The following is a 13581-nucleotide window of genomic DNA, read 5'->3' on the forward strand; positions in this document are numbered from 1 at the left end:
AGCTAATCCCCACTCCCTGACTCTGTGGACAATAAGGAGTGCATAGCATCTCTCCCTGATTTCCTAGGTCACTTCCAGGAAAGTTGATTTTCAGTCTTGAAGGAAGAATATTGTTTCAATGACAAAGGCTTAGTTAGGAGTCTGGCTGAGGGAAAGGAACTGAATGGCATCCATGCCGTGAATTCTGCCTGCAGAATCACCTGGGGAGCAGAGGCTACCAGGAGTACACTTGACCCATGAAGAGGTATGATTCCTAGAGCAGGGGCCACTCCCAGCTGTGTACTCTCCAGTAGCCCCCGTACCAGACAGTGCTAAACCCCACTCATGCTTGTTTCCTCTCTGCATATGCGCCTATGATAAAGTTCAATTTATAAATCAGGCAGTACAAAATTAGCTACCAATACAATAGGACGATTCCAACACACTGTGATGAAAAGCTACTAAAGGGGCTGGAGACATGGCTATTGGCTAAGAGCATATGCTGCTCCTCCAGAGGACCAGAGTTCAGTTCCCAGCACCCACATCAGGCAGTTTATAACCATCTGTAACTTCAGCTTCAAGGGATCTGGCACCCTCTTCTGGCCTCTGGGAACATGTGCACCAAAGCACGCATTAAAAAAAAAAACTTTAAAGGGTTCATTTCTGGATTTAAAGGAAGAAAAACCACAGATGAGAGGGGACCACTGGGATGGAGCACCTGGTGGCATGAAGGCTTCTGGGACCAAGTTTCCAGTCATTCATCATAGAGGAGGCAGGGGCACAGCTGGGCTATCTGAGCCTCTTTGTGGCCCTGGGCTCTGTATCCAGACCAGAGACTCCAATCATTTATATTTCCAGAGCTGTCTAGGTTGCCTGAGAAGGTCACCATCTGTACCTAACTTTGTGCACAGCGGAAATAGATTTGCCCCAGCTTCAGAGGCTTCCAGTTGGTGACTATGGCCATGAGAGTTAATACATCCCCTTTGTCCCCATAACATTCTCAAACAGCTCAGTGAGGGTCTCAGAGACAATAGTGGACTCACAGGTCTTCCTAGCTGAGTCCTCAATGAAGAGGGAGGAGATATCTTCATCCACGCCCACTTCATTCTTGGCAATGCACGTATATGCCCCCGTGTCTTCATAGCGAACGCTGCCAATGTGGAGTTCAGTTCCATTGGCTGTAGAAGGGACAGTGGCTCAGGGTGGTGCTCTCAGGGGAACACCCTTTCATGTGCCCTCCCCACCACCTTCTAAGGATCTCTGAAGAGTGTCGGGCTAAACACGCAGTCTTTGGGTGTGGCCAGAGACAGCCAACATTCTTGGGATTGGGCTCAGGACAGGCTGGCACTGCGAAAATACAGAGGGTGCCCTGGAATCTGGCCAACAGCTTCTCACATGTCCATGAGACCTGTGTGCCAGTCATCAGGGGACCTCTGTTTCCTCTTCATGTGCCAGGCTCAGCCATGATCCTACCTTCCATTTCCTGTCCTGGGATTCATGTCCAGTTCTTACCCAAGAGGGAGAGCTGTTTGGACATCTGGGCTGAGACATCCATGCCATTTTTCAACCAAATGATTCTGGGCATGGGAATGCCCTCAGCATGGCATCGCAGGCTGGCCGCCACTCCAGGCTCCTGTGCCTGGGTCTCTGGATAGACGCGGATGACCGGTGGCACTGTGGGTGAGAATGGTGTTGGTGAGAGAAAATCCACACCCGGCCAAACCCCGAGACCCCTGCTCCAGAGGGTGAACCTGAGAGGCCCCTCTGGAGGTCTCTGAACCAGCTTACAATGATGTCTTTAGCATCCCAAGCGTCAAGGGACAAGGCTGTAAAATGGATCACGGGCAATAAACACATCCGGCGTGGTACCCTGTAATTCATGGCTTCCACGCTTGTTCTAAATATGATCAGAAAGACGTCCAAATATTTAAAGCTGTTCAGCCGCTGCACGTAAAGAGCAACAGCCACTGAAACTTATCTCTGAATGAATGAAATTCAGATGCATTATTCCTGTTATCGGAAAGCCCCTGGACGGGGCCTTAATTTCTTGCAGGAAATGCTTCACGAAGCACTTATAGGCACTGACTGGCAGGGCTGCTAATTACATCACGGCTGTGGGGAAGCCCATCGATTTTCCAGTGGGTCGTTTTTATTTCTTCTCTCGCTAAGCCCTGGAACCTCCATGAAAGAAGGACGTGTGCTCCTTGGTCATGGAACGGCTCGGCTCTGGCCCTGGTAGTCCAGTTTCAGCTTGAGCATGCAATCTGACTCACTGGCTAGATGAGCGCGGGTGGGTAAGGCTCTGGCACGTTCCACAGTGGATTGGCTCTTCTTACAAGGGCAGGCTGAGGGTAAAGGCTCTTGGAGAAGTGGAGCCTGGTGAGGGAGAGTCCCGCTCCTGGACATCAAAGCTTTATCATTTCCCACCTTTGTGAGGGCTTATGTTTATACATTTTACTCTACACACTTTAAAGCCAAGGCTTGAGAGCATGTGTAAGCAGACTTGAGTATTAAATCATGCCCCTCTTGGAAAGTGGGGGATGGATTCCTCTGAAGTGGATAACTGTCTTCTTACTACTATCTGGAAGCTCCTTTGTCCATTAAAAGTAGGACTCCTGGTCTTTGAGATTAGAGAATTTTCTCTGGACTAGCTGAGAGCACCTGATACACACATAGGAGGGGCCAATGGCATTGACAATGGAGTCTGAGTTAGCAGCATTCTGGTGATCTATGTTCAGAGGACAGAGGACAACAGAGAAACTCTAGGCTCATTAGGAACAATGATCTGCAGTTTCTACAGAGATTCTTCAGGGGTCTGTTTAGCATCTACCAACTCAGCTAGAGTGTCAAGGCTTGCCCTGGGTGACCTCTGGGGTGAAGTTGGGGGCAATCCAAACTAAGCTTAGCCCCAAGATCAAGGGGTGAAGTTGGGGGGAAAGAGGGGAACCCAAACTAAGCTCAGCGAGCCCCAAGAGCAAGATGTCTGTGCCATCTCTCCCCTTGGTCCTCTTTGCTCAAAGTCCTAAGCTATAGAAGAGTGACCTTGTCCCAGATCAAGCATCAAGGATGGAGGAGGGAAGTGCGGCCAGCTGAGATGTGGGTGAGGTTAGTTTTAAGAGCACAGGTGTGAGCCTCTTTTATCTGACACACTTGGTTCATATAGGAAAGAACCTTCCTCACACCTTCCAGTGGGCAGAGAGGGAGGGAGGGAAGGAGGGAGGAATGGGGCCCAAGCGGAGTGCACAGAATTTGAGTACCGAAGCTATAGCCTTAGAGCACAGAGCTGGAGCTTGGAGGCCCAGAGAACTGAGGCTGATGGGTGGTTTGAGACATCTCTAGAGAAAACCAGGGTTCTTGTTGAAAACTGTCCAGGGCATCATCAGTGAGCTCATCACTGAGCATAGCAGCCTGCCTGGCAACCGCAGGCAGGATCTCCATCTACACATAGCAGCCTGCCTGGCAACCGCAAGCAAACCCAGAGAAAGTAGAAGTGAAATGGAGGACTCGACTCAAAAGCCAAGCGAAGACCAATGAGGAAGTCTTTGCTCTGTCTGGTTGCAAGCAGAGCATGCTTACAATGATAAACTAGAGAAAGAATACCAAGGGGCTTAAGGATGTGAAGATGCAGTATTATAGGCAATAAAAACAAAAACCTCAAGGAAATGAATCATTTAAAAGGAACCTTTAGGGGCTGTAGAATCGGCTCATATATGTGTGTATGTGCATGCATGAATAAGCCGTGAGTTTATCTCATCTGGTCCTTATTTTAATTACTTTTCTATTGCTATGATGAGAACCATGACCAAGAAAACTTACAGAACAAAGAGTTTATTTAAGGTTTACAGTGAGCATGGCAGCAGGCAGAGGGGTGTGGCCGTGGAGTTTATGTCTTTCTTATCCGAGAGTTGGAGGCAGAGGGAAAGAGTGCTGAGAATGATATGGGCTTTTTGAAATCTCAAAACCCATCCCCAAGTGACACACCTCTTTCCTACCAGGCCATACTTCGTGTCCTTCCCAAACAGTTCCACCAACTGGGACCCAGTAATCAAATATCTGAGCCTATGGGGGCTGTTCTCATTTAAACCACGACGATCCTGTGTAAATGAGAATCATAAACACACTGTGGACTGCTGAAGTCTAGGCATTTCAGGGGCGCCTAGAGAGATGTCTTCGTGGACAGAGACTGTGCTGTGCAAGTGTGAGGACCTGGGTTCAGGTTCCAAAGATCCGTGTACAAAAGCTGGACCCGGTAGCATGCATCTGGAATCCCGCTTTCCTAAGGTGAGGTGGAGGCAGAGACAGGAGAATCCCCAATGTTCATGGGTCAGCATCAGTGAACAAGAGGCCTGCCTCCAGCAAGATGGACTGGAAGGAATAAAATCCGAGGTTGTCCTCTGACCTCTACACGTGTGCTGAGGCATGTGCACATCCATGCTCACATATGAACATGCAGACACACATACATAAAAATTAGCAGAGCTTACTCTGAGTACAGTTTGTTTCAGTGGTTGTTAGGAAATCTATAATTCAAAGCCAAAGGCGACCAAAAAGAAAATCATTTGATTTTTTTTACTAGGCACCAAAAGAGCCTTTGAAAGAGATCCAAACCCCATTTCTTGGTGTGTGAGTCTCAATAAAATAGGAACAAAATGATATTTTCTTCCTACAATGAGTATGTCCATAAAAGGAAGGGACAGTACTGTTCCTTTCAGGAAAAAGAAAAAGGGGAAAGTAAAGGAAGCAACATTAACTTTGAAGCTCGCTGGTGTGGTTAAGGAAGCAAGACACAGAGCCAGCCATATTAAAGGAAGGAGGCGGGTTCAGCCCCTGTGACCAAACACTCAGCAGAGATAACTTATGGAATCTCTGCTCACCTTGGTGGGGAGGCATGGCGGTGGGAGGGCTCTCTCTGGTGCAACTGAGGCTCTTTGTCTTGAGACCAACCAGGAAGCAGAGAAGGTGGTCCCTCAAAGGTGAGGACCAAAGTCAAAGCCTTGAACAGTGGGACCTATTTCCACTAGCTGAGACCCATCTCCGAAGGGTTCTCCAGCCTTCAAAATAACGCCACAAACCAAGGACCAAATGCTTAAAATACCCATGGGGGCATTTTAAAATGAAAAAGATTTAAATTTATATTTACTTAAATGTATGTGTCTGCTTGTCTGCACGTGTGCCATGTGCATGTGGCACCCTCAGATACCAGAAGAGGGCATCAGGTCACTGGGAACTGGAATTACGGGATGTTGTGAGCCACGCGCTGTGTGTCCCGGAATCTTGGTCCTTAGATAAGTACTCTTAACTGCTGAACCATCTCTTCCCTCTCTTAGAGGGACATGTAAGATCGTAACCATGTAATAGAGAACAATGATGTTTTAGGTAGCTGTACTCTGGGACACAAACAACAACAACAAAAAAAGATAATGATTACATAATACAATAAAGAGCTAGGACCAAAGCAGACAAAGTGAATGGTTTACTCAGAGATCAGTGCAGACCAGACAGACAACAGACTGGACCCACATGATAAAACCCCTGACAGTATAAGAAAGTAACAATTTGAGGGAGGTCATTGATTAGGAAGATTTCCCATTGTCACAAACAAGATCTGACAAATTAACCCAGGGACTGAATCTAATTTCAATTAAAACCAGCCCACTGGGGCTTGACAAAGTAATTCTGAGTTTATCTAGTAGGGAAAAAAATTCAATGCATGGCCGAGGAATCTGAGAAATGACATTGTTCTTTGTCATTTTGCTAAACCAAGATATCACAGAGCGTTAGACCACTGATTGGGGGGGCTGAGGGGCTCCTCCTCTTTGAGCTTAGCACCTGACTAAGGACCTTGATTGATTTTTACAAGCCTCTGTCAATCCCTTATCGGGCAGCTGACAGCTATGGAATACCAGCCAGGTGTCGGGCTTGATGCCCGCAGTGCTAAGAACTCTGGTTCCTTGCTGCATAATGGAGCTTTCTGTGTGGACAAGATGGCGGAACAACTTTGCAAATGTAAGGGTCATTCCTTGGGGAACCTTGGGGAACAGATCCTAGCAGGCTTCACTCTCCTCTTCCTCCGGGGGAGACTTGCCCTCCAGATGTCTGTGGTACTGGCTGTTTATTGGCGCAGAATTTGTCCAGGGCACTGGAGACGCTAGGAACGGGACTGGCTCCTGCGGTGGTCGGTACCAGCTCTGGAGACTGCGCTTGGCCTCTGCTCTGCTCTCTGACAGGAATGCGTGGACAGACTGAGCCGTTTTCACACTTGAGCAGGTATCATCTGTCCGACCACATGTAATGCACACCCCATTCCTTCCCCTGACCCCCCCGAGTGCCTGCGTGACCTGCTCCGAGATGGGAGCTTTTTCAGACCAATTTGGGACTCAATTTAAACTAAAATATGTGACAGTGTTCTAGAACCAAAGGACGCCTGACTGAAAGTCAAGGGCGTAGGATGAGTCACTCAACAGAAATACGTGCCTAAATTCAAGGCACTGGTTCTCCATAGGCGGGGCGTGGGGGAGGGGGAGGTGGGGTAGCGGGAGGTGGATGGACGGGACACACACACATGCCCTCTGATGGTCTGGAGGTTTCCCTGAGGAGAATCTGAGAAGGACTGAAGAGGGGACTTGCTGACCCCACATCTAATGCCCCTTTCTCCCCAGCTTGCTTCAAACCTGAGTGGGGTTCACCAGGCTCTTTTCTTGTCCTTCGTCCCCTGTAATGACATCATGTCATGTTGTCCTACTGGGCCCACCCTCTGACGTCTTCCCTCTGCCACCTGGAATTTGTATTCTCACCTACCAAGTCTGCAGTGAGCTTCCTTTATCTGTGTGTTCCTCTCCCCGGACACCTGGCTTTCTGAGGACACCACTTCTCTTGCAGCTTCCTAGGGGCAACCTGTACTTAGCCCCCTACTTAATTAGTTGGAATTAATTCTGTGCATGTGTGATGCTCACACGCCAAGCAAGTGCTGTACCGCTGACCTAGAGCCTCAGCTGTCTTCTTTTGGGGAGGGCGGATAGGGTCTCACTGCTACCCAGCTTGCCCTTGACTGTATTCCATAGCCCAGGCGGGTCTTTAACTTGTGATCCTCCTGCCTCAGTTCCTGAATAGCTGGGACTATGGGCCTGTGTTTAATTAAGGCTTTCCTTCCTCTCCCCAGGCTGGAAGGATCTGTTCCCCAAGGCTCCCCAACGAATGACCCTCTCACTTCCTGGTCGTTCTTGTTCCCTTCCACACAACAGTGCGGGGCTTTGAGACCGCTGTCCCGTTTTGCTCTGCTTATCTCAAGCCCTAGATCTCGCCCCTCCTCTTCCAGGATTTGCCTCTAATGCCCCTCACTCAGAACCTTCTCCCTTCAGCTCCTACAATCTGTTCATTCTCTCCTCGATTAAAGAATTCTAAATTCGAAAGCACCCCAGAACAGAGGCTCTTTTTCCCTCTGACCCTTTTCCCTACCTCACCCCCTTTCTTCCTCCTTCATCCCTCGGTTCTCCCTCAGCCAGTTCCAGTCACACGAAACTGTCACTTTGTGGGAACTGTTTCCACATGCCTGCCCTGGCCCAGCCACCCTCGCCCTCACTGTTGCCCTGGTCAGTCTGTACTGCACCACGCAGCTGAGTCATTTCTGTAAAGCACTATCTCCACCTGGCCCCAGGCATCCCTCCCAGTTCCCACTGGCTTCTCTCAGCTGCTCAGCTGGCTTTTCCTCACAGCCCTGGGTTTTGGATGCTGGAGTTCATGCAGGTCTCCTTGGCTAACCTAACTCATCCATGGACTAGATGCCCGTCTGCTGACACCTCTGAAATGCACCCCGCTAGCTCAGACCTTGCCCTTAAAGCAAACTCTATCGTTTCAGGAAAGGGCAGATTCCCCTTGTCAGAACACTGGGGTTCACCTTTGACCTCCCCACCACCTTTCATCAATACTACCCCTCTCCATCTCTTTGTCCTGCCATCCTATGTAAACCACGTATTTCTTCCTTAGCACTTTTGCCCATTGCCACCCATGAGGATGTGGCAGGCCAAAGCATGCTGATCTGTTGAACGCACTGAGGGGGGTGTATAGTAAGTAAGGGGGCGAGGAGATTGTTGAATGCACTGATGGGGGTGTATAATAAGTAAGGGGGTGGGGAGAAGACCATGGAAGAACAAATGGAACAAGTCCACGGCAGGAAGGCAAGCGGGTAACTCTGTGAGGGAAACTGAGGAGCTGATAGAACTGGCATGAGGGGGGTATTGCAGAGATGAAGCTCAGAGAACCGCTGGCTGGACCACAGGGCTCTGGTCTATGGATGTACATTATGTATGTACCTGCAAGCAGGGCTATGTATTGCATTCAGGAATTTGGGGTCATGGGAACAGTTAGCTGCCTTGATCCTCCATGAGCTAGCGGGTCAGGTCCCCTCAGCATTTCCCTGGAGTAGCTGGTGTAGAACTGAATGACAGTGCCCAGTCAGGTCATCAGCTTTGGGGGACGGGGAAAATGGACCCTGTGGGCCATCCTGGGCATCTGGGTGGTGGCAGGATCCGAGGTCTCTTGGTCTCTTCAGCTCCTGTTCTATCCTGGGCTGCAAATGGAAGGCAGAGCCTGGCACTGAGCAGCTTTTCCCAAGAAGCTGCCTTGCTTAAATCTGACCATTTGCTGGGGGTGAAGCTGGCATGAGGAATTAAAAAAAATCATAGGTCAGTTGGGTGGGCACTCAACGACTGCCTATAAAAAACGAACAGGTTCTCCAGTGGGCGAGGCCCAGGCTCTGAGTGAGCACCGGACCTACACCCACCCAGCCCTGATCCCCACAGTCACACACTTTGGCCATACCCAGTGCCAGCTCTGTAGAGCCTGTAGGAATGGAGAAGTCCTGAGGAGAGCCCTGGGCTGTGAGGCATCTATGTGGGTCCCCGGCAGAGCCAGACAAAGATGCCAGCTCTCAGTAGCATGGGAAGGATACAACTGTTTCTCCTGTGTCCCAGGCCACGCGTCTCCCAAGACCTAACCCCTCCTCCCATTTTTTTGCATATTAAAAAGAAGGTGAAACTAAGGGCTCCTAGACAAACATATTTTCTTTTAGATTTGCAAAGCCTTCACACAATTACACGAGGGGGTGGGAAGACAGCTCAGTTGGGAGAGTACTTGCCTTGCCAGCATAAAGATCTGAGTTCCATCCATAGAGCCCAATAAGAAAGGCTGGGTGTGGTGGTGTGTGCTTAGAATCCCAGTAAGCCAGGAGGAGGAGGGAGGTAGGCTGTCCCTTGGGGTTCCCTGGCCAGCCAGCCTAGCCTAGCCTACTTGCTGAATTCCAGGCCAGTGAGAGACTCTGTCTAAAAAATAACAAGGTGGGTGGCTCTGCAAGAATGATCCTGAAGTTGAGCTCTGGCCTCCACGTGCAGGTGTACACACATGCTCCCATATACCCGCCCACGCCCCATTTGGATCCCCAACACAAAGGTCCATTTTCTTTGGGAATCATCTCTCATTGCCAAGGTTTAGGCGGCATAAACGTGTTCTTAAGTAAGAAGTCACAAAAGTACCAAGCTGGAGTAATAAGCAGATTTGAAGATGATTATTGTGTTTTGGGGATGAATCACTACTTGTCTGAACTGTGGGGAGGTCGAAGGTATTTTTAATTTAATGGATTAATCATGGATGTCTGACGTTCTCGCTCCTTCCCATGAAAGCAATGTAGGGGCTTTGCAGAGAGCTATAAATCATATCAGGGTTTGGGCCTCATCTCTGGCAGCCTGGGCTGTGGGTAGGGTAAGCTATACTGATAATCTGTGTGAGGTAGTGTAGCTTCCTGGAAGGGGTCCTGTAAGCAGCTGGGTGAAGGCAGCCATGGAAACGGGGAAATCTCAGAAGATGGTGGTAGCCCAGTCCGTGTATGGGATCCCAACTCTGCTACCAGATAGCATGAGAGTAGCGTGGCCCTAGAGAGAAGCAATCTATATTTTGGATGATCATCTTTTCTGGGCCTTTATTTTCCCATATCTGTATAATGGGTTGGAGGCCCTGCAAACGGCCAGCTTTGATTATCAGTATGTACCAACTATGACTAACTGTGGCTTAAGATCAATCCAAAGCCTCCCCTAAGGCTGCCCCTCCTTTATCGCATGTATTTCCCAAACATCTTCCTGCCAAGCCAGGAAGGGACCAAAGTAGACCTCCAGTAGCACAGTAGGTGACTGGCCAAACTCTACCCAAGCTGCTCAGGGCCATCTTTCATATCCTCAAGTATGGGGTGGATGGTGTAAAGAATAGGTTCATGTCACTACCCATGTCTCCTCCTTTCTCAGGAGACCCTTTAGCGAGTCAGCTATCTTCTGTTTCTCCAGAGTGTGCAGTCCGGATAACCACAACACAGGCCTGACAACTGCCTGCCCTATACCTCATATCCAGGATCTCTAAGGGCTGTTTCATGGCATCATAGCCGGGTAGGCATTGGCCCAGGGTGTTGTCAAGGTCTGTCTGTAGCTATTAGCTATGTGTATGTCTGATGTAAGGGTATGTCACCCCAGTTCTCAGAGTCCCAGTGACCTTGCCTGTAAGATAGGGAAGCTGTAAGATAGGGAAGGCACGTGGTAGGTATCCAGTAAATGTTACTAATGTAATTATGGTTTCAGGACATCCTAATTTCCATTTCTTTCCACACAGATGCACATTGATTCATTCTAAGGCTGACAGAAGTTTAAGTCCTGTAGCACTTTGAAAACTTCCTGCCTTTTTCTGGGGTCAGCAGATCATTATGTTGTATCCGTGGGAGATAATCACAGCGCCTACTTTAGAGGTGGTCCCATGAGGGTGCTGTAGGCCACATCAACTGCCTTCATGAGTGCCAGGAGCTATATATAGCACCTGACAGGACCAGCCCAGCTGTCTAGCAGGTCACACAATGAAGGAGGAAACTGATCACAAGATATCCAGCTCCCAGCGTACTCTCCTCACCGTATCAATGACTCTTCCTTTGGCTAGTAGTGAAGTCTTGAATCTCTCAACAGTTAGGGCATGGATCTCTGAATCTCTTCTTCAGAAGGCTCTCTAGGCCTTCTGAATAGTTTAATAGTTCATTTTCATTGTCAGCTCGACAATGAGACATGTCTTCGCTCACTCATAAGGATGCTATCAGAGAAAACCTGAGGTGGGAAGACCCACCCTAACTGTGCCTAGAATCATCCTGTGGTCGGGGTCCTAGTCAGAGTACAAAGGAGAAAGTAAGCTGAGCCCCGCCATCCATCTCTCTTACTGCTTTCTGACTGGGACCAGCCGCCTCACATTCCACAACCATGCCCTCCTCTCTGTAATAGAGAATGCATCCTCAGACTCTGAGCCCAGATATCACTTTCATACCTTGAGCTACTTTCTCATCAGGCAGTTTGCCACAGCGGTAAGAGAAGAAGCCAAGACAGTAGGCCAGCAGTCCATTTCCCACCTTCAGAGACGGTCTAAGCCCAGGAATGCCCGTGGTGCTGGGATCTCGCTCTTGAATCCATTCATACCATCAGCCCATGCTTAGCCTTCCAAGTCCCCAGGGGCCTCAACACAGGGGCCTGCTACCTCATTTATGAAGGAGCTGGAGACTTTAGAGCCTCCTCCAGTAGAGGAGACATCCAGGAGGTTCTCAAGTTGCTGTGCAGGAATTCCCCCTCTTCACGTTTGTCTTAGAGGAGAGAAAGGCCACAACAAGCCCCAGCTTTTTTCTTTTGCTTTAGACTCTTTAAATTTTAAGATTTATTTGTGTGTGTGTGTGCATTTGTATGAGGGTATGTGAATGTGAGTATAGATAGCTGTGGAGGTCAGAAGAGGGCGCTAGATCCTCTGGAGCTGTAGGTAGTTGTGAGCCACCAGATATGGTTGCTGAGAAGGGAGCTTGTATCCTCTGGAAGAGCAGGGAGCATTCTCAACCACTGAGCCAACTCTCCAGCCCTGTGCCTGGGGCTCTGAGGAGTAGGACTGGATGGAAGGCCTGTGTGTGATACCAGATGAGTGTACTTCTGCAGCCTGCCTGAGGATCTGAGGGGCTGGAACAGAAAGCGGGGGTGTTTTGCAACTGAATAGTCAAAGCACCTTCAGCCTCTGGTCATCACTTGCCAGAGTCAAATAGTGACCTCTGCACAGCACATGTTCTACTTGAACCAGTCCCTGCTAGGAGCGCCCCCTACTGCCTGTCTGCTGCATAGACGGCTAGTTCCCAAATAATCCTTAAATCTCTGGTTAGTCCCTGTTGGGGTATAGTAAGTAGGAGCACTTAAGCGTGATGAAATTCAGATACATTTCTTTTATTAAAATAGGCAGAGTATCATGTAGCCCAGGCTGGCCCCAAGCTCATTATTATATAGTTAAGGATGCCCTTGAATGTCTGATCCTCCTGACTCTACCTTCTCAGTTTGTGGAATGCTGGAGACCAAACCCAGGACTTTGCATGTGCTAGGCACTCTACCAGCTGAGTTAAATTGCCAACTAGAATCCCTGATACTTAATCTGGACACACAGATATGAAGTTCCAAAGGTACATCTCAGCTTGAGGGAAATTCTAATAAGATAATACTTAGACATGCATAAATATAAAAATCCCATAGACACTCCGTCGAGGTAAACACAGGGTAAGCTGAAGATGCCCAGTCACCCCTTAAACGGCTTGCCTCTCACTCTGGATCCTTGAGGTCAATCAAGGTGAATCTCATGATGTCATCATTCCTGACACCTCACTCTCTTTCTCCTGGAAGAAGTCCCAATCACCAGTTGTCACAGAGGATCTGAGAGCTGAATTGCCTCACAGTTCCCTGACCCTAGTGCCTACTCCAAGTCTGATCAATGACAGTTGGGCTTAGTGGGATGAGGTTAATTCCCTGGACATGATGGCTCAGGATGGGACTTCAGGGAGACCGGGGCTCGTTTTGGTGGTAGATGGAACTAGACGGAGAAGGCAAGCAGTGTGATATGGAGGTGGGCTCTACTTCCACAATGGCCCCAGACAGTAAGTGATTTTCCTTTAAAGCCACCCATTGAGTGGGTGACAACACTTGGGAGTCTCTGCACAGTGCTTAATCAGGACTGGCTACAAATGCGATCATGGACTCTGGCTTGGAAAACTGCTAGGTGGGGGAGGGAAGGTAGCCAGGAGGGGGCAGTTCCTCCTTGCCTTCAAGATGACTGGTAACGTCTGGACTTGAACAGTGAAAACAACCCCTCCAAACATACCCATCCTCACCGGCTGAGAGGAGGGTCATGGGGCCCTGTGGGGGAAGGGCTGCTGAAGGATACCGTGCCTTCTAGATGGCACAATGATATGGTGTCATGTCACCTGTAAGAGCAGTGGTGGCTTGGACACAGGTTCTGTCATTGCTAGATCCAGAGATCACAGTATCATGTTGCCCGTGGGCCACACCTGCCCCATACTTCACGGTGGCCACTGGAAGTTCAGCAGCCCGGGGTGACTTGCCTGCATGGCTCATCCCCAAGCCCCCTCCCCCCCACATTTGGATTCATTTCATCCATGGAAGCCTTGGGTAAACCGAATCCAGCACTTCCTAAGCCATTCCCTTTATCACAACAGATGGGCTGCTTATGTCTTTAACAAGACAAAATGCAAGAGAGAGTACGGTTTTCTCG

At 49.2% G+C, this 13581-nt stretch overlaps 1 protein-coding gene across 1 annotated transcript in view; it reads right to left on the reverse strand.

Annotated features, from left to right (window-relative positions):
• The window catches only part of Fstl4 (follistatin like 4), a 433548-nt gene that overhangs the window by 28057 nt on the left and 391910 nt on the right, over positions 1-13581 (reverse strand). Inside the window, exons 9-10 of the mRNA XM_085694933.2 lie at positions 1492-1653; positions 1023-1157 (exon numbers count right to left, since the gene is read on the reverse strand). Of these exons, the coding sequence (XP_085551059.2) occupies positions 1023-1157; positions 1492-1653 (297 nt within the window). The remainder of the gene's footprint in view (positions 1-1022; positions 1158-1491; positions 1654-13581) is intronic.

Source organism: Myodes glareolus, chromosome 9 (assembly GCF_982192425.1).
Source record: "Myodes glareolus chromosome 9, mMyoGla1.1, whole genome shotgun sequence".
Classification (NCBI taxonomy): Eukaryota; Metazoa; Chordata; class Mammalia; order Rodentia; family Cricetidae; genus Myodes; species Myodes glareolus.